The following is a 21,602-nucleotide window of genomic DNA, read 5'->3' as shown; positions in this document are numbered from 1 at the left end:
GCCTTTTTTCTTGCAATCTGTGCAGGGGTGTTCACTGCAAAATAATTAAAAAAAAAACAACAACCAAAACCCCACCCTAAAATCTGTAGCAATATGCAAAGAAAAAAGAAGCAGCAATATGCCTGAAGAAATACGGTGGTATTTTATATAAAAGACATTTAAGGGTCAAAGTTGCCTTAGAGTAAAATGGGACCTGATGAATGGTCCTGGTGTCAAAGCTTCTTGCATTCGGAGTAGGTTCTAAATTTTTCTTTTATGTCCCTTTTACTAAGTATTATTATATACAAGAGAAATACTTCCACTGCTCTCATTGTAACCACTACTGAGATGTAATTTTGTAATTCAGTATGACTTTGAGAGATAGGAAGCGGGATTATGTTCATCTTTTACAGATTCTTGTTTTTATCTGTGTACTAATGAAACCTGTAGGGGCCAAAATTATTCAATTCAACATGCAACAGAAAAAAAAAAAAGCTCCTTGCTTATTTTTACTTTATTTCTGTACAGTACTAGAGAGGGATGCTGTTGTTATTCAAGGCCCTGTATTGTAGTAATCTCACTCAGTAGATTTTTTTCATGATTATTCTTCTGTGTCTTCAGTGGTCATTAGATTTTCTCTCCGAGCATATGAATCTTCTGTATGTGTTTTCTTACGAGGTTGCCAATGCAAGGTTGTATAAATGCAGTATCATTAGCTGCACAGTACCAACAAAACTGAATTCTAATGATGAGGACAATCAGTTAATGATGTAAAGTAGTACAGTTCCACTCTGTGGCACCCAGTAACATCATCGCTTCTCACCTCGCAGTGTATTCATAAGCAGATGAGTCCGATGCAGCAAAACAATAACTACATCTGTCAGTTTTTAAAAATAGATGAACAAAAACATCCTTTTGCAGGTGGCTTGAAAAATGAGTTCACAAAATAAGCAAATAAGTCAATAATTCCAGAACAAGATTACTTGTGAAAACAGAGCGCATATGTTCAATATTGCTATGTTTGGTGAAGCAAAGTGTGTGCAGTATGTTTCCATGCAGGAGTGGGAGAAGCTTTGTATTTCTGTGGATTTTATTTTACTTTTGTTTTTTGGGATAGTTATTTACTTCTATGTCCCATAGAAAGTGGGAGTCCTGAATCACGAGTTAATGCTGTTCACTTCTTGGTCCATAAACTCCCAGAAAAGAACAAAGAGATGCTGGAAATTTTGGTGAAACATTTAGCAAAGTAAGTACTATGACCTGCTTTCCTACCTCAGCAGAACTCTTGTTCTTACCTTTTTAACTACAAAGGGCCTTAGCTAAGTATGGCTGGAGCTGAAGCCTATCTCAATGCTGTCATATACAACACCAAGAACCAAACGTGCAAAAGCAGACAAGACGTTTGACTCTTGCTGTGTATATTTTGGCGGGAAAGGCAGAAATCTAATCCATTAATGAAGCCATATAAGTATTTACTTTAGCAGTCCTGCCAGCAGTTGAGGGTCTGATTGAAGTGAGAAAGGGAACATTATACTTTCTTTTCACAAATTCTGGCAAAGTGAATAGTGGAGATCTGTTAGCAAATTTAAGTTGGTTTCACACTTGCCCTGGTCCAGGGCTAAGTGCATTTTATACGTTTAAGTTCAGTAAGAGACTGCTTTTGTTTTTAAATTGCTGGTGGAAGAATGGCTTTTCTGTTTTCCAGAGTTTAGTAAGATTTTTTTTGAAGAAACTTTGCACAAAACAAACTTCTAAAACATAGATTAAGGAAATGTAATGTTTTCATTTGTAGACTTGCAGTTTCCAACAGTACTGGAAATTTTTCATAACCTATTTCCTGTTTTTTCCTTCAATTCTTTTCTAAAAGTGTTTCAAAGCATGCCAAGAGGAATCTAATGACTGTGGCAAATCTAGGAGTAGTATTTGGACCAACCTTAATGAGGCCACAGGAAGAAACTGTAGCAGCCATCATGGACCTGAAGTTTCAGAATATTGTTGTTGAAATCCTGATAGAAAATCATGAGAAGGTAAGCTTTGATACATCTCAGCATTTCTGAGCATTGTCTAAAATGATCTGCTAGGCTTAATGGGTAGTGTGGAGTTAAGTATGATGTCACAAATAGCTTAATCCTAAAGAATGTCCTCTATATACTGTGTGCTTTTGGCTATTATACTCGGTAAGTATTCCTGTTTGTAGGTAAACTCACATTTTAGAATGTGTACTTCCTGGCAATAGCGGTGCTTCTGTGTCTATAGTACACAAATAGATTTTTCAGTATGTTATTTGCATATGTTTTTTTCTGAGCAAAAGTGATACAAGACTGGAAAAGAGAAATCTCAGGCTCAGTTTTTAGCTTTTCCATTTAGTACTTTGACCAGGTTCTGAATTAATTGTTCTGTGTCTTCATTTTTCTCAGAGTTCACACAGTAAAAGGAATACTTTACTATACTGTAAATTTTATGACTAAAAAGCATTATGAGAGAACCAGGTATTAATATTTCCTTTGTTTTCAGCTGAATGTGTGTTATTTTGTAGCCTTTGCATTTGATCTAATACTGAAAACAGCAGCAGTTGCTACTGCTGTGGCAGTTGCCAGTTCCTAAAGTGCCTTACGTGTACAAGGTACTGTCCAGAATATCACTGCATGTAATCTGGGATTTGAAATAATAAAAAAAAGAAAACAAAAAAAAAGTCTTACTGGTTTTTGTTTGGGTACTCCTTTGGGAGTCTCTTGTGTCTAACCTGAATTCTGGAACAGGACGTTTGAGGTACTTTGCTTGTACAGCATCTCCTTTGCTCTTACTGTCAAAAACGTGTTTTGGAAAGATTCCAGGATGTGCTTTTTCCTCTTTTCTTCCTTAAGCACTCTAAGCATTGAAATAGGTTTTTTCCTTTAAAGGTTAACAGTGTTCAAATTGGCTAAGTCAAGGCTTACCTACTCTAAATAATATGTCTCAAGTTTTTCTGACAATGTAATTACGCTATCTCCCCGAATGATACAGGCTGGGCAAACTTCTGTTCGGCATAGCTGTATTTGTGCGGCGGGTTTTGTTGTATTAGTTGACTTAAGGTGTAATGCTGCCCTCATGCACACGTTGAGCAGATGTGGTATTGTTCTGTTGGAAGAATACTGTGCTGCAGATGTGGCTCAAGTTCTAAGTGCTAAATATTCTAAGAGCTGTAAGCCACGCTGTTCATTCCGGACCTTATAAATGAAGGCAAACCTTTCAGTAAGCTCATGATTTTGAAGTTACTGCAGTGACCACATGAATTTAAGAAAGCAGAGAGAGTGAGCACAGGCAGGGTGTTTTAATAACTTACGGAGTTTGAGGTTGAGTCATGCTTATTCAAATCACTAGATCACCACAGATTAGCACCCTCTTATTCTTAGGACAGCTCAATCACATGTCTTTTAAAAAATGGACATAAATTTCGCATTTGAAATATTAGTTGTAGTGGCTTTTCTTACTCCTCTGAAAATGTAGAGAAGCAGGGAATGGAACGTACATAAAAATGATACTGCATAGTTTTCCATAATTCCTTGGGTTTATGCTGCCTTTAGAACTAGAAGGCTATAATTTTTTTAAGGGATTTCTGTCATTTCACTGTCATTTCTAACCGTGAACTTGCCATCAGTGGTCTGCCTGCAGCCACCTCTCCCATGCTAGAGTTGCTTCCAAGATGGAAGGAAGCCCCAAGTGTGACCTCTGTGTGTTTATAGCAGAGGCAATGGAGAGGTATGTGTTAAGGCATTATGAAAAATTTATAGTAAAATTGAGTATGTTGCTTTTACAAGTAAGCCTTCTTCATTTAAGGCGGACGAAGGACCTACTTTTAATGGCAGGCAGGTTTATTGTCAGTCTAATGTTCATTTTATATTGCTGTTTTGAATTTCTATGTATTTCAGACTAAGAGTCTTTAGTTATTTTTCTTTATAGCCCTGGTGAAGTCCTAGGAAAGGTCACCAGCTGTTGGTTAAAATACTTCAAAATATTTAATTCAGCCACAACTCCACCTCTGCTAATTTTATGAGGTTCTGCTAATAGAAGTGAAGTTTGGAACTGTAGAAGTGTGGTGGAGTCACAATGGAGGTACACTGACATAAACAAATTGAAGCAACGCTTTACATTTCACGGATATGTAATTTATGGCTCTGGCAGACTGCAGAGAGGAATTTCTTTTCCCCTGTAGTAAATGAAACGGCTAAAACTTCCAATGTGTAGAAGCAATAGCCATCAATATTTCCAGTTTAAATACAGTAACTTGGGAGACAAAATGGTAAAAAATTATCATGATTCCTCAAATATTTTTAAATTCCATCGATGTTCGTATGTCTCATGTGGGTAAGGAGAACCACAATGCAATTTTAGGAGGAGACATAATTAACTGGGTTACTAGCTTTGAAATCTTGGTGCAGTCATTCCGCTATCATCGGTCTGCTGAGCCCTAGTTAGAGAATTTCTGTGCAATTTATGTGTGGAAATCTGGTTATGAGCACTTGCCCTGAGATTAGAATGTCATGCTTAGTGCGTAAACTGGTGGTTTTTTTTTTTTTAAATTTTTGTTTGTTGTTGTTTTGGTGGGGTTTTTTTTTGTAAGCTTTGTTGGTACGTACATTTATTTCCTGCTAGAAACCAGTCAGTACCTCTTTCACCTTGTTTACAGGCTGCAGACATACTTCCAAACCATGGCTGTGAACCAATTAGAGTAGGTTGAGGAGGTGATGTTTTGCAAAATCAGACCAATGCTGAGACTTGAATGCTGGAACTAGATTGTGCAGCCTGATGTGTTGCTTAAACTGGCATCAGAGTTGCACAATTATTAAGACTGGAAGGGGGATAGAAGAACATTAGGGGTATAATTGTTTAGCTTTTATTCTTGTCACTTATGGATAAGTCTCTTTCAGGCAGAGTTTTTCTCAGTGTCCAGTCAGAACAGTAGAAGCAGATCTCAACTTCGAAAGAAAAAACAAAAATTAGACCCAAGCTGAGACAGTATTTTACCCAGGATCCTTAGAACCACCTGCTGTGCAAAGGAGGCCAGTCCTGAGGAAAATGATACCTGTGAATTGTCTTGCTTGATTTTGTTATATAGGTGTAGAGGAAGGCCAGCCAGATACAGCAGGCAAAGTAGAAGTATGTTCAGGTTTGATATTAAATGACCTCTCTATAGTTTTGCCTGGAATTGCCATGTTCCATCCTAACTGGGCTATGTGCATCAGCACTCCTGTTTCTCTTTGCTTTGCAGGTCTTTAAGATTGGTGTTGTTTCATACTTGGCTGTCTGTCCCCTTCTCCCTCGCTGTATCTGTCTGTCTCCCTTGATTTCTGTGTCCCGTATCCTTCCTTTCACTAAAAAAACATCAAGAAAGCCACATTTATGTCTTGTCATTATGTTTGTTTTGCTTTGAAGCTATAGCTTCCCTTGGTGTTCCTTTTTCTTGAGGTAACAAAGTTGGGACTGGCTACAGCTGTGTTTGTACTATGCCTGTGACTATCTTTGCTTGGCTTTTAGGTAATCCTCTAATGAAAAGTGATAGTGAACTTGGCCTTAAAAAAAAAGGTTTTGATTTTTCTTCTCCTCCTCCCTCAAATGAGTTCCAAGCATAGAAATTAATTTTTCTTCCGAAGGGTTTCACAGAGTGGAAATCTTGGCCATTTCAGCTCTTCTGGTCTTTCTTTCAGAACTGGGGTGAGGAAGAAGGGCAGGCCACCCTATGGCAGCATGAAGAGCATGCATGTGTTCATCTTGCTGTTTTTTATAGTGTTTTGGCGTCATATTGGAATGAATGTCACTATTCAAAGGTCTTATTTATTTGCCATTTAGAGATGCCACAGTGGTAATGTGACCCGTTTTGGTTTCTCAATTCCCTGAACATTATTTTAAGGGGGGCGGGGGGGGGGAACCACCAGGATAAAAAAAAAATACAAGTCTAAGAAATGAAAGAAGATGAGGGAGGAGGTTGGAATAAAAATCTCAGTGGGACTGTAATATTTAAACCAGTATATGGGGGAGGAAAGAATAGTGAGTACAAATAGCAAGATTGCAGAAACAGAAAGAAGATGAAAATTAGAAGAAAAAAGAGGGGCTAGACAGGAGTCCCTTGTGGAGGCTAGGAAACAAAAGTCTACTGAAAGGGAGTAGACAGGTAAAAGATACCTTTTCTAGAATTCAGTCAACCTATGGGCAAAATTATCTCAAAAATGTTAATTCTGAAAAACTCAATAGTTCCTATATATAAGGCAGATACTGTTTTCTCTTGTTTTTTGTGTTAATCTTTTAATAAAAGGCAAAACTTCACATACTTCAGACAAAGTAAGTCTTCGTTTTAGCTTTTTGTTCAAAACAGTTTTATGGAGAAATTTTTTTATGAAATATAAATATTGTAATTTCTCTTTAGGCACTTTTATGATTTTTTTTTTTTTTTTTTAACTAAAGGAGAGAGAATTTAGTACTACTGAGCTCTTAAGCCAACATCAACTTCATGTGCTAATACTTGGAAAATCGTTAGTCTTAAAACATATTACAGTGATAATACATGCAATACTCACGAGACAGAAGAAATGGAAGCAGGTGAAGTCAGTTGTTTGAGAGTATGAAGTGGCACAGTCAGGTGTGGCACGTGTCTCCACTTAGCAATCACCGCATCTTTAAAGCAGTTGTGTTGCAGGTAAATAGGGTACAGTGGCACTGCCATCATCTAAACTAAGCCTATTTTTTTACAACAAAGTGGATCTTTTGAACTCCTGGTAAAGGGGGATGTACGAGAAATATTAAAGAGGGCTTGTTTCAGCTTTCGTGTTGCTTTGTCTTTGGCTGCAGCAGAGGACCAAGAAGCAATGCCTTGTAATTGTGGTGGTTTGCTGTGGTGTAGTAATTTGAAACCTCCCCAAGCAGAATGTTTCTCAAGTCAACAAACCTTTGACTTGGAAGGGGGAAAAAAACCATTAAGGTATCTTTGTTAGGGCAGAGTTTGCAAGAAACATATGAGCTTCAGTTCAGGAAGGTGTTCAGCATATGCTTAACTTTAAGCATGTAACTAATCAGAAGTGTCATTGAAACTATTCCTGAACTGAATTCAAATTATATGCCTTAATGATTGGCTGAGTCTAAAGCAGAAAGAGCAGCAGGCACAAAAAAGAAATTCATCAAGGTTTCTGGTAAAAGTCACAGCAGCTCTTTTTCTTCCACTATAGTGTGTGCACACTCTTTAAACTCTTTCTCTGCCTAGTGGACAGCAGAAAGCCCTTCCATGTGAGAGATGCACAGATGATGTGGTAAATTGACTGCAATTTTTTGTTTGTTTGTTTAAAAGGCTGCTGTTTTCTAATTCTTGTAGTTTATACATAGCAAGAAAACTTTATATCAAATCTCCACTCACGTTTGTGACTGCAGTCGATGACGTTAAAAGGAACAAACTCTGGATCGATATCTGGATTGATATGCTGTTAGACTGCTCCAAAAGAAACAAAAAATGTACTGTGAGTAACCATATTAGATTAAAAAAATCAAAAGTCATGTTCTGAGGGATAGAAGTGGTGTGCTGAGATACTGCACTACAAATACTTGTCATGTACAAATAATATGGACACAGACTTCTGCCTTCTTGATTTGCTTGTGTTATTTCCAGTTAATTTTTGGAAACTTCCTTCAACTTTATGTGAAATTCCCAAGTATACAGATCTCGTCTTCCATTGCCCACAGGCAGTGTTCCTTAGTAAACAGAAATGATGATAAGGGAGTGGAATTCGGTTGACTGGTGTTTGCTCCAGTCTTGATGGTCAGGGTGGTGGTCTAGCATGTGTGGAGGAGGCGGCAAGGGAGAAGTCCTTATGGAGAATGCTAAAACGGATGTTCTTATATACAATTTCATTGATTAAAGGAACTATTTTGTGAAATGCTGCAGGGGGCATGAAGAGGGGAAAAGTTGTTGCACTCCTGAAGAGTTTAAAGAGTAAATTCTTATGCAGAAACTGTGTGACATAGAATTATACTTTCTTGCAGCTTTCAATGGTAAGCAAAGTATTGTATTTACACACATTTTTTCTTTACGTTGGCTAAACTGACATGAGTATCATCCTGTCTTATCATTGCTAATGGATAATAGTGCAGTATGTGCTTACGGTTTTGTACATACTCTTCAGAATTCTAGTAAGCTTTTTTCTTACCAGAGATGTTAATGTATTTCAAACTATTTAATAGATTATTTTGAATAAACAATATGTGGCGGTCAGCTAATATATACTTTATCTCCAACATTTTTGTGTGCATGCTATTTACGCTAATAAAGCATCAGTACTTCATTGCAGAGCACATTGGACATACAAGTGAAAAATATGTTCTTTGACTCCAAAGACCCCACAGTCATAATGTAAGATAAAAAATATATATTTTAACAAAAACAAAAAGCAGAAAATATTGTACAAAGCAATGATGATATAAATCCTTTTAAGGGCAGCAGGGAAGTCTGTGGAGAAGAAAATACTGGTGAGGCTGCATGGCTGGCTACAGTTGGAACAGTCATTTGTGAAGATCTTGGCATTTCATTCTGATGCTTTGTACAATGACAGTGTGGTAGGGGGTCAAATGTAGGTTTTTATTCTCAATATATAATTATTTATATTTCTGTTCATATTTTTTTGTAGAAAACTAGGTGTGACGTATTTATTTGTGTTCACATGTGTGTATAAATGTTTATCTATGTGTACTTATTACAAATGAAGGGAAGATCGTGTTTACCTGTGGTGTCTTTGGCCATGGTTGTTTCTTTTGCTGGCTTCTGGTTTAGATTTGTACATGCTGTCTTTTTTCTTCTCAGGACTTCTCACACACTTTGCAAGAGAAAATACATGCAGACATTCTCCTTCTGCGTTATTTTTCATTTAGTAACTAGGCGTATGTTATGTTTTAGAAAGGTAGGTAATAAGATTGAGTGTTTAGTCTTTTACTTTGAAGGTGGTTTGTTTTTCTTTTAATTTAAATTTTTCCTGTAACTAAACAAGATGCACAAAGCTATTATATGTAGCTGTAATAGGAAGGACAACCTGTTTAAAATACTCTCCTTGGTGTGAGTTACAGTACATGAGCATAGAAACGAAGGTGAATGTACTGTTTCTGCTGGTGCAGTGGACAAATGTGTAGGTATTTCAAGCCTGATATATGGTTAACTCTCTCATTTCCTTCAATGAATGAAATGGATTAGTTGACAGCAGTGAATCGGCTACTGTCAGGAGCGTTGTTCTTGTGAACTGTTAAAAGGCAGAGCGCGATGTGATACGGTAGAAGCTGCAGTCTTTGTATCAGGAGTGCTACTTTTAGAAAGGCTGACTCAACAAATTCATAATTTGCAAGCGATCAAAGGACACAAGTTTTTAACCTTGGTATATATTTTTTTTTCCTTTCATCCTTCCACAGCTGTCCTCCAGACTGTAGTGTCATGTTTTACAGGCTATGTTTAGTTTCTTCATTAAAGCTCAAATGTGAACTACATGATTCAAGGTAGTCAGGCCAAATGAGTGGCTACAGATACATAAGGTTTATCTGAAAATTCCCTCGGTTCTTTTGTCACTCCTATAGTCTGCAGTTTGTCTAGACCTCTAGTTCCTTATGTATTAAGAGGAGCAGTTATCAGATATTCCAATTTTAGTATGAAATTGCAACTCAGTGTCCAAAAATCCCTAAAAGCAGTGTTTCATTTGGTTATGGGTAATCAGGCTGCTAGGCAGATGGTCTCAGCAAATGATAGCCTTTTCATCATTGCAAAGATGTCTTGGATGGATTGACTTATTTATTTATTTATTTATAGCACTTTGTGGTATGGCTTATAGCCAAGGATGTTTCCTGTTTCTAGTTTTGGCTTATACCTGGTTGCTTTTCACACTTCATCCTCTGTTGTACTGTAATTAGAGTGTGCTAGGCAACATCAGGAGCATTATTGATGCTTTCTGGTTGGTGGCCTTCTAGAGGCTTACCTTCAGGTATCTTTCAAGTCTTGATACACACACACACTCCCCCCAACTATAATGATTGTGAATATTATATAAAGGTGTTTTGTGGTTTGTAGTGGAATTTAAGCCTCAAAATCCAAAACCTCAGAAAATCTGCATCCTGTGCAATCTCACAGAAGCCACCGCACAGCAAATCGTATTTTACAGTGTATAGATGCTGAAGCACAAAAGTCAGGATAACTACTTTGAGGCAGGCTCCTCTATTGGAGTGGAAACAATGGTAACCATGATGAGGTAAGTTACTTAAGGATTCTAATTAAGTTGCTGATAATTTTTACTGAAGTTTTTGTAAACCTTTAAAAAAATTAATATGATTTTTAGAAATAATAAACTTTATGACATTTTGTATACTGAATACTGAACATAGATTCTATTTAGATGTCAAGAATTTCTAGTGTGTGTATTTTGTATTTACCAAATCATGTGTTTTTGAGAACAAGTAGAAGAAATGGATCATGTTGACTAAAACCAGAAACAAAACATCTTGATCTAACATTGTCCATAGTAAAGTAAAATGCAAAAAAGAAACTTCATTAACAAAGGATCGTTTTTTAAAGATTTTAGTACACTATAAATCTTATAAAATTGTTAGAATTGGTGCAGAAATCAGTTTTGAAATAAAACTTTTGTCCTAGCTCTCCAGAAGTTGGTCTTTTGTAATTTCTATTATGATTGAATATAATTGATTAAAATAGCTCCAATTAGCTTCTGCAATCCCTTCAAATATGAAAAAAATTGTCTAGAACTGTTCATCTTACTGAATGCGTTTTTTACTGTTAAAAAATGGATTACAATTAGTATACAATTAATGACTAGTGTTTACAGTTAGTGGCTGAGCTATCACAATGTATTTTAAGATACTTATTATCACCTTGCACTTCATGAAATGATTATATCTACAGTAAAATTATAACTTGACATAAAAGACATTGTTGCTTCATGTTTGCAAAAAATGGCAAAAAGAGTGTCACAACCACTGTCTTCATTATCTTAAGAGGAAAAAAGCTTAGAAAGTCTGTTGGGCTAAGAGCATGCTGTGAACCACTAAGGCAGTTGGCCTCTTTTTATTTTGAGCTTTTTTTGTCTCTAATATATTTATATTTTTAGGTTGCAGGATTGAACCTGATTTAGGTTTGCATTGCATTGAAAAGAAGCTAAGTCAAGAATAGGTTGTGGTGATGATAACTTTCTCTTGTACTATCCCATTAGCTGCTAATTTGTAAAATATTCTTTGATCAGCATATATTGCAGTAACTGTCATGGAAGTGCAAGGAGTACCACAGCCATAAAATGTGTAAGGGCAGAGCAGTAAATGTGGCCTAGGTGAATGGTGTTTTATATTTTTCAGTAAACGTTAGTTGAAGTGTCTGTGTGTGTGTCTTTTATTTACCAACTGCAAATCAAGGATGTATTGAAGGGAAATGACCCAAATCTAAAGTTGTACTGATGTTGTTCTTGTCTTGAGAAATACTGTCCTCTAAAAACCAGGATTGTAGTAGTGGAGGCTATACCACTAGCTGAATTTCAAAGAATTTGGAATGACCTTGCAGGTTCTAGCCTCCTTTGCATTAGACAGTGGCTTCTGGTACTCTGATTATTGTTCACATATTCAAAGGAAATATATGCATGTTTTGTGTGGTAGGTGTTACTAGAGTGAATGGGTTTTTGTCTTGCAACAAAATCATGGCACAGCTTTTAAGCTGTTAATGATTTTTTTTTTGTAAGTTTATCTTCATTAGCTCTATTACTAAGCTTCCAGTTTTTTATCCCCTCTTTTTCATCCCACTCTGCCCTTGCTGTTTGCCTCCCACTGATTTTTAGAGCAAATTTTAATTACCCCAGTGATACAAAGCAGACAGAGATGACCTGATGTCTGGGTCTTTTCCTAAAGTGATTCCTGGCAGACATACTGAAATTCATTAATTAGTTCTGCTTGAGACCAGAAAGAATGGGTCAGTATTCTCTTGTAGCAGCAGAATCTAATCTACATTTCCATGTACAATTTACACATCTAGTCATAAACTCATGGAATCGGCCAAGTTAAATCCTCCCAAACATGGGTGTTTCGAATTTCTAAAATCTGCTCTAGTAAGGATCTAGAGTCCAACACTGTTGTTGCAGTTTAGGGTGAATCTGGCAAAATTCCTTGGGCTGCTGCCATGTGGATCTGCTGGTAGAATACAGTATGATAGTATGTTGAATTTGGCTCATTACTCTCAAGAAATCTTCCAGAGAGTTTGTGGGACACAGGTTTAGGAATTGAAATGGTTGTAGGGATGGTCTTGGGCTTACTGCTCTAAACAGACCTGTTATTAGCGGTGTGTATCCAAGGTGGTTTGTGGTTTGTTTAGCCTTGTGAAGTATCAATTCTGTACTATCACATAGAGAGAAGTAGGTCAAACATACCAGTGTTTTAAATTGTTCAACAAGTAGTATCTTTTTGGTTGTAACTTTTACACTGCAGGCTTGAAGACTGATCCACCACTTAAATCAGTGTGCGCTTTTAAATTCTGCTTTCATGTAAGATCAGGCCTAAACAAACATTTAAAATACTGGACTAACTGGGATAGGGCTAGCAGTCAGATTTGCTGCTTGATAAAATTTTGAATGCTACAGGAATTACTCTTCTCCTATATGTAAATTTTTCCACTTAGCTTCCAAGTTTGTCCCCAAGTAGGTCAACAGCAGGATGCCAGCGCTTTTGAGAACTAAATTTTGGAGAATGGTATTCTAGAAATCTAATGCAGTTTGGTCACTGTCTCAAAAACTGTGTAAAACTGGATGTGACTGTGAAGTCCTTAAACATTGAGGTTGGTTTAGAACATTTTTATTGCTTCTTGAATGAGGTAATTCAATGAGTGGACTTCATTCTGGTCTTTATACAGGCATTAGTGTAAGCTGTGGTAGCCTCTACAGTCCAGATGAGGGATGGAGGTAGATCTGACTTTTACTTGAAGGGAGGCTTTTTTTGGAGTAGTGAAGAGGTCTATTAAATAGCATGTTCCTGTTCTGTTCTTCTGTGGCAGGATTTACATCTGATTGGATGTGTGTGGTTGCTTTGCCATGCATCTGATAGCAACAGCTTGCAGTGCAAGAAGATACTCTGAAACTTAGTCAGGTGTGGTCTCATACTCTTTTGCAAGTCAGTCAAAACACAACAATGTTTGTACCATTTCAGGTGCTCACGTTGTGTGTATATGATTTTGAGTTCCGTCTTCTGTACCTACACAGCATGCTTCAGACAACAGGTCACTCACAGCAGGCATCTTCCATTAGCTGTGAAGCTTTTGTACTTCAATGGCATTTAAATACCTTAATAAGGCTAGAAGAAAATTTGAATAAAAACAAAACAAGAAACTTTTCTCCCCACAACTGAAATAAAGCATGCCTCTATCCCCCGTTCTCAGGCAGACGTTACAATGCTTCTGTCAGTGCAGCAGGCAAATATCCATTAAGGCATGATGAAAAGTACTTGACTGTTTAAGTGAAAATAAAACAAGAAAGGGAAGCTGAATGCTGCATGTGCACTTCTTAGGGCAGAGGTTGACCTGCTTGCTTTTCAGATGCTCACCTTTGCAAAACTGTGGTACAAGCTGTAGCTTTGGCCTGCAACAGAAAAAAATTGCTGCTGCTGAAAAAGCAGGTCTACTTATGGATGGGCTGTACTGGATTTTATTTTCCTACTGAAGAGACAGCCAAAGTACGGATGAACACAAATACGAGCTGCTTGAAAGAGCAAATATACATTTTTGTGCAACACATGAAGGCAGGATGTTTTCTATTTCTTTTATATATATAAAATAGTGATCTTTCTACTGGTGGTAGTGTGTGTGAGTTTTGGGGGTTGTGTTTGTTTATTTGGTTTTGTGTGTATCAGAATCCTGCAGGGCAACTCGTGATACTTGATGATTTCATTGCTGAGTATGACAATTAGTCTCAATTTGCTCTGCATGGGTAAATTTTCTCCACAGACAGTCAAGAGTTTGTGTTCTCTAATGCATATCTGAATACTCCTTTCAGGAATCCATTTCTTGGCTGTAGACAGATATTGAATGTGAGCAGAAGGAAAAAAGTGCTACAGCTTGTAACATTGCATCAGAGAAACATAGGTGTGAGAGGATGGAGTCTGTCTGGGCCCTTGCCTGGGTCCAAGTTAGTGTGAAGAACAGGTGGCCTCGTGCTACCCAGGAGCTCCTGGGAGGTGATCTCTGCTCCATAGAAAACAATATACTACGTACTAACCTCATCTAAAAAATGAAGCTTCCCTGCCACTCTGTTATAACAAGAAGTTGAGCAGAGTGAGGTAAGATACAGGGGTGGGCCTGGTTCCTATGTGTCTCATCTGCAGAAGGTAACATAGACTGCATGCTGTCAGCCCAGTGCTGGGAATGGGTTACACTGGGTTGCACTGAGCAGTGCTGTTGAGAAGCATTTTTGCACAGCTCTGCCACTGAAAAAAACTAAAATTAGAGGTGATGGGATTATCCTGTCAGTGAAAGAGAGGACTCTGTACCCAAAACTTGTCTTCTTACAGGAAAGGGAACTATTCTGGGCAACTCTTTTCTACCTGCCACCAGTATCACTATGAAGTTAGCTAGCATGTGCTGGACTGCCACTGTTTGAAGTGTGACTTCAATGCTTTCTTTTTATTTCACCTGTTTAAGGTTTTTTCCCCCATAAAACAGAACAAACCATCAACCATTTTTTTTCACATCACTTGGCTACTTGCAATTAGAAATCTACTTGGATTCATACCTGTTTCCAATTCATTATCCTTTTACCTGACTGGCACTGGGTATTGTTGAATAAGGATTGCCTTTATGGTTTTCTTGATTGTGTTTTTGCTTTTGTGACTCTTTATTTTCTCACGATAGTAGTTTTAGAAGAGTATATCAAAATATTTGTGAGAGACAAGGAAAATAACTAAAGAACTCTACTGCAACCTGTGCAATTCACCTAGACGCGTACAAGAAAGCTCATCTTTTATGAAGTACTCCTGGGAAATACTTGTTCTTCTCACCGTCATTAATTTCAGTGGAGATGTGTGGATAAGGCTGTACAAATAAACACAGCTGCGGAATGTGACATAGTAAACAACATGCTGAAACCTTTTGGCAGAGATTTATTTACCAGAGAGCCCAAATGCAATACTTAATCCTTGGAAAAGATGGCATTTAAAGTTCTGGTACTTTTGAATTTTTCAGAAGCAAGTATTTATCCCTAAAACTGCTCAGTCTAGCCTTGTATTTACACATAAGGGGGCAGTGTGGTACTGTTAGCCAAGTGCCATGTAGGTGCACAATAGATTTCATTAATATATATTGCATCATGTTTTAAGAAATGGCTTTTAGCACTCTCAGTACAATTAGAGCTTTGTCACTGTCTGAGAGTTCTGCCATGTCTGTACTGGGGAGAACCAGGTTGGACTGTTTCTTATCTTCTTTATAAACATTTTGTTTTCAGAGAGTTTCTTGTACTATTTTGGCTGTCTCTCATAATCTGTTGTTCATAGGCATGTGAAGGAGTGGGAGCCAGTTTTCTTAACACTGGTGTGTGGAAGTTCAAATTACATCGTTTTACCTCCCCCACATCAACATTCACTTATGGGGAAGGAAGGTAGTATTTCCACTGGAGCTTTCCTTTGCATACAATATGTAGGCTTCAGGCCCACTGCTGCCCCGTTTTGGCAATATGATTATTCTTCCAGTTTTCATGGAAAATGGTGTTTCTGATTATTTTGTACCTGCCAGTAGAGAGAGTAATGATTAAGCGTCTATAAGCCAGTATACATGGGTCCTTGGATCATCTTCTTCCTCCATGTGTTAATATTCAGGGTTAACAGGCCAGGATATGATGGCCTGTGGACTTTTATACTTTTAACATGATGTCTCGAGTGCCTTATCACAGGATGCTTATGGCATTTTTCTCACCTGTAGAGCAGCCTGGCTGGCTTTTAGCTTCATGCTGAACCTGACGTGCTGTAATAATCCAGAAATGTATCTGTGGTATCTTTTTATACTTTCTGCATGAATTTCTACTTCATAAAAAGCTTCTCCTTCAAAGAGTCATTATGAGCGTCATCTTTATAATGTTTCCTATATAGATACGTGGCAATGTGAAGTAACATGGCAGAAGAACACCGTATACTGTTTCATTATATCTTGTTATATTACCGTGTTGCATTGCTCTAAGGCCTCGTACGGATATGGACACGGGACTTTTCCTATACAGCTTCTGTTCCTGTTTTTCTTTATCTGCTGGTTTGTCTTTGAAATACAGACTAAGCTAATGCATTCATGTGAATCTGCCATGATCACTTGTAAAAGGCTGCTGTTAAATTGTCCATCAGCATACTGATAATTTTTCAGAAGAAAGTCAGCATCATTAGACTGTACTCTGTGTGTGACAGTTACAGTAGAAATTCTATCAGACTGAGCAAATCTGCATTGCTGGTTTATCCAGAGTGAAACGACGCAGTATTTTGTATAGAGTGGTGATATGCTAATGGTCATGACTCAAAAGATAAAATGATGACAAAAAGTGTGATCCTTTTTATATGCATCTTTATGAATACCATCATTTAATATAAATGTGACTCAATATGCAATAGTTCACTGAAAAAAGTCTCACATGGTATGTTACTATGGTATCTCTCACTAAAAACCCTGCCCCTCAAAATTCCCTCTTTTCAAGAGTACGGTTATTTTTTTAATTAAAATGGCTGATATTATGATGATATCACAAATTCTGAAAATTAAAATGGGTATTCTGGCAAAATTATAGGTCCTGGCTAAAGCTATAAAGCTTTTTGGTTACTGGTTCGTAAAGTTAAGATCCCCCTTTTTCCCATTCTCCTCCATCCTAGCTGGCAAGTGTGGCTGCAAATATTTTTGTCTTTGGATTAACTGATTTGCAGCTTGGTTAATGTGTAGACAGTGCTCTTCCTTATTTTCAATTTTTATTTATTTATTTAATTATTTTAAAAGCACTCATTAAAAACCTACAGCATACTCCCAAACTTGAAGGAATGGATTTTTGGCTCCTTCCTGCTTTGAATGAAATCCAAAACAAATTTTGTTTGATAATGGTTTACAGTTGCATTACACAGGTTGCTCTTCATGATAAATAATTAACACCCTTTGTGTTCTTGATTGCAGATTTTCAAAACCCTGCCTGATGCCACTTTCCCTGAGCCAATCTCTATGTCTGTATCTCCTCCAAATGCCCCACCAAGGCAATCAAGAAGACAAGGACAACGTATTAAGAGACCTCTGGCTGTTTACAATCTCTGTCTTGAGCTGGATGATGGTAAGATGTTAGTAATAATTTCAGTCTTTGCAGCAGATGGGCTGTGTATCCTATCTTCAGTAGGTGTTTTCATTTCATGTTTCATGTATATACATGTATGCATGCACATGCATGCTTGTTTAATTGCTTTGGAGCATGTAAAGTAGCAAGGAGAGCTACAGAGAAAGAAAAGCAGAGTACTGTCCTGTGACATATGCTTAAAAGTAGGACGAACTGTCTTCAATATGCTTTTCTCCTCTAAAAAAGAAGCAGCTCCTGCCTGTTTCTTTGGGGAAATCTCTTTGACCTCTACCGAAGATTACACAGCCATAAGATAAATGGAGAGAGAACTAAAATTAAAGCAAATCTTTTATGAGAAGAGCTAATGCACTTTACAGTTAAATTCATCTGGATTAAAGGCTTAGGTCACCACTGCACTGGAGAATACCACTACTCCACTTGAATCTTTAATACCTTGATGTAACTAACAGTAAATACTTGTAAACTTGCTGTACTGTTGAGAAGCAAATTAAAAAAAATAGCATACTTTTCCATGGAGTCTGAAGTAGCAACATACAGTAAGGCAAAGGGTGTATAACATCTTATAATATGCTGACTGTAGGCCAGAAACATAATCATTTTCCTGCAATTTCATTGCTTGAGGCTTCATACAGTACTGAGAAGACAAGTCAGGGCTCATTTTATTACAGATTTTCTCCACCTTATTCTCTTTCTCACTCATAGTGTTTTTATTTAATTATCTTTTCATATGAAGAATCATGGGATCAGGGCACCAACCCCCCCCCCCCCCCCAAAAAAAAAAAACCCCAAACCCAAAAAACCCAACGGTTATCAGCAAGTGAAAATAAAGAGGAAGATCTTGAACTCATGCAGTAGTATGAGATGAACTGTCATTAAATCAGTGGTCAATGGTGGTTGATTTCTTAAGGAAAGAGCACAAATACCTACAACAGCTGTTAAGTGCAGGTTTTAAAAATAAACTCAGGACGTTTATTGTCTGAAAGAGCCAGTTTTACAAAGACTGTGCAAGAAATTCAGCATGTATGCCATCAGATTTAATTCACCAGAGATACATAATCTCTATGTCTATCTTCCCTTGCATCAAATATGAAATTAAATGCCTTGTCTAGAAGGAGTTTAAGGTGCATCTACTTAAAAAGCCTAAGCTGTGTTAATTTGAACAATATGCTACCAAAAGCTAAGAAAGCTCTTGAGCTATTTCTGCAATAATAAATTTATCCTCATTTGAAAAACAAAACAAAATTGAAACCACTCACGGAGTTGTTTACATGTAATTGCGAATGTGAATCCCAGCAGGTCACAAGAAGCACCACAACTTCTCCAATTCCATGCTGGAAGGCGTGCACTGAGGACCTGACTTTAACATAAACACAGTAGACAGAAAGTATTTGATGGATTATTTTTAACTCTAAGGTCCAAAAATACAAAATTACTGTTGAAAAGTTTTGTAAACATTCAGTTTCTCCTAAATACAGTCCGTATTTTTGTCTGATTTGGATATCTCAACAAAGAGAACTGGGATTTTTAAAGGTTGTAATTGTTATATATTGTACAGAAATTCGGTACTTCTCTGGGAGTTCTGGTGTGGTGAATTGCAGAATAACTTCATATGTCATTGTGCATGGTAGAACTGTGATGAAGGCTGAATTACTGCAGGTGAAGTCACAGTTCCAGGATGGTTGGCACCGAATTTGTGGGATCTGACCAACAGTGTTTCCCCTTGCAACTTCTAAAAAATATATCCTCTGTAGTGCCTCTGCCTGCAACTAAAGGTAGCAGTATTCTCCATCTATTTTTGCTAGAAACTGGTGGTTTGTAGGTCCCAACTACATGCTAATGCTTATTTGTGTTTAGCCAGGTAGTTGTGTCAGTAAGGTAGTCAGTAGTTGGTACAGTGGTTGTTTGGCATGGGTGCAGTATACACAGCAATACCGTACCTTGAGCCCAACTGCGTCATTGCATTATCTGAGGAACTACCCCAATGGATACAGGGTCCGTCAGTCAGCCAGGTTGATTAATTATCTAGTCACCGAGTAGAGCTCAGTGCCTCCAAACATGCACCGTGGCCTTCAGTTACTTTGTTATTTGGATCGGGGCGGGGGGGGGGGGGTGCGGGAAGGAATAGAAGTGAGCCTGGGCTGTGTTCCATATTTACCTAGTTTCTTGGCTAACAAATACATGTTTTATAACTGCTCTTTGGAAGATTTTATCCTGTGTGTGTTTTTAACAGGAAATTAAACATTAAACCCCTTCCCTCCCCCCCCCCTCTTTATTCACAATGGCATGAGTTAAGCACCAGGCATAAGCCAGTGTTTTGTGTTTCCTGGATATGGCAAAATTATCATAATCTTGTTTTAAACCAAGTAGCTAATACATATTTATATGTAAATAGAGATATATTTGTCTACAAGTATAAAGTTATTGTAATTATATATAAATATTTTCTATGCCTTGAAACTACAAGTATGTTGGAGACAAAATCTCTCTGTGCTGGAAAACTTCTTGAGTGTGTTTCTCTTAGGATTGTTATGCAAACCAGGAAATTGTTAGAAAAGCGGAAACAAGTCTTTAACTATCAGCTGTTCCAGGGAGTTAACAGGCTTCAGAATCCACTGCTTGAATTGGAAATGCAGGGTTTGGGCCAGCTTTTCTTTTTAAAAGCATGTTTGCAGTCAGAAAGCTTCTTGACTGCACACAAAATGTATGCAGCAACCACCCAGAAAGGGCTGCAAGCGACATAAATATTGATAGATATAATAGCTGAAGAACACACATTGTTTGATAAAAATCTTTATTTTGACTTCTAGTAATTAGCTGTACTGAATTCTGATAGCACATAGATTTTCCTTGTACATGGCAATTAGATGATTAAACCTATTTGCAAACAATTCAAGTATTATATTTACTACTGGAAGGATCTTCATTTCCTGAAAGACAGACTTAAGTCGTGATGATACTGTCTGTTTTTCTTTCAACTTCTTCCCTCTGCAGTAAGCCAGTTACTAAATTTTCACTCTGAAGTTTTTCGACATCTGTGTCTCAAGTAGAACTAGACTTAATGGGGAACTCTGAGCTACTTTCATACATGGCCTAAACCCGAAGTTCTTGTTTCAGCACAATGCAGATTTGCCTGAGATTTAAATTAGGATCATTTCCAGAGTTTTCTTGCTTTCTAAAACGAAGACATAGGATTTGGGTTTGTGTGTGGGGTTTTTTTTTTTTTTTTTTTTTTTTTTCATTTCATTTTCCTGGAAGTAGCTTTTTTCTCCCTGGTCCCCCCATCCCTTCCTATTATCTGAATGAATTTTAGAGTGAATTAAGCAGCCAATGCAGAAACTCCTGTGGCTTACAGTCTCAGCTATGTGCAAACGGCTTTGCGTTCTCTGCCTCTCTATGCAGAGAGAGAAAGACTGTTAGCTAGAACAGGGAATTGTTTATCCTGTTCTTCTAAAAATGTCATTGGATCTTTATTTTCCATGTGGATGATGATTATATATCAGAAGAGAGCTCTGTTTGTATTTCTTCTGGAGGGCAATGCAGAGTTACAGTTGTGTTCCCTCCCAATCTTATTTTAATTTTTATGTACTTTTCTTACCTTGTAGCAAAATAGACAGGTTTTTGTTTCGTTTTGTTTAATCTTTTGCTGTGCCTAGTGACTTAGAGATTATTAAACTATTTTGTAGGGCTACTAGAGCAACATGACAAGAAATGTCCTATATAGGTAGGCAGTATAGAGCACTCTATCCAAGATGAACAGAAAGTCGGCATAGCTGCATAAATTACACCTGGAGTCAAGAAACGGGTCTTGCATGGCAATCTGTCCAACTACAGAATCATTTGTTTTCTAAACAAACCAAAACCATACTTAAGCCACAGTGCTTGCTGGTGCCTTACTCTGAATACCCTTTAAGTGTCAAAATTTCTCATTGGCACATACATGGACATAGCACACTAGTATCATATAGCAGGCTTCTCTGTTTGGTTTTTAAGGCATTTGTTTCCTATCTTCTCACTCTGGAACTCAGGAGGCATATGGGTGGTTTGCGATACCTTGCTGCTGCTGCTGCTGTAAACTGAAAATTATAGTGCTTTAGAAAACAGATTGTAGAAATCTAAAAGAAAGATAAATTAGAACTGCTACTTAACCCTTTAAAATTTTCTGCTAACTTGTATCACCTGCTGAAGTATTTAGGGAAGCCAAAGTATGAATGGTATGTTAGTGTCAAATAGGAGTAGCTCTTTTTGATTTTTTTTTCCTTTTTTTTTTCTTCTTTTTCCTTTTTTTTT

General features: G+C 37.4%; 1 protein-coding gene across 1 annotated transcript in view; it reads left to right on the top strand.

The window, feature by feature from the left end:
- ARHGAP10 (Rho GTPase activating protein 10) overlaps window positions 1–21,602 on the top strand; it is a 155,070-nt gene that overhangs the window by 97,993 nt on the left and 35,475 nt on the right. The window contains exons 17-19 of the mRNA XM_037396443.1: window positions 1,120–1,225; window positions 1,847–2,006; window positions 17,144–17,294. Coding sequence (XP_037252340.1) covers window positions 1,120–1,225; window positions 1,847–2,006; window positions 17,144–17,294 — 417 coding nt within the window. The remainder of the gene's footprint in view (window positions 1–1,119; window positions 1,226–1,846; window positions 2,007–17,143; window positions 17,295–21,602) is intronic.

The sequence above is a fragment of the Falco rusticolus genome, chromosome 1 (genome assembly GCF_015220075.1).
Source record: "Falco rusticolus isolate bFalRus1 chromosome 1, bFalRus1.pri, whole genome shotgun sequence".
Lineage (NCBI taxonomy): Eukaryota > Metazoa > Chordata > Aves > Falconiformes > Falconidae > Falco > Falco rusticolus.
The sequence above is the reverse complement of the archived record's forward strand: the minus strand, read 5'-3'. Positions and strand labels throughout refer to the sequence as shown.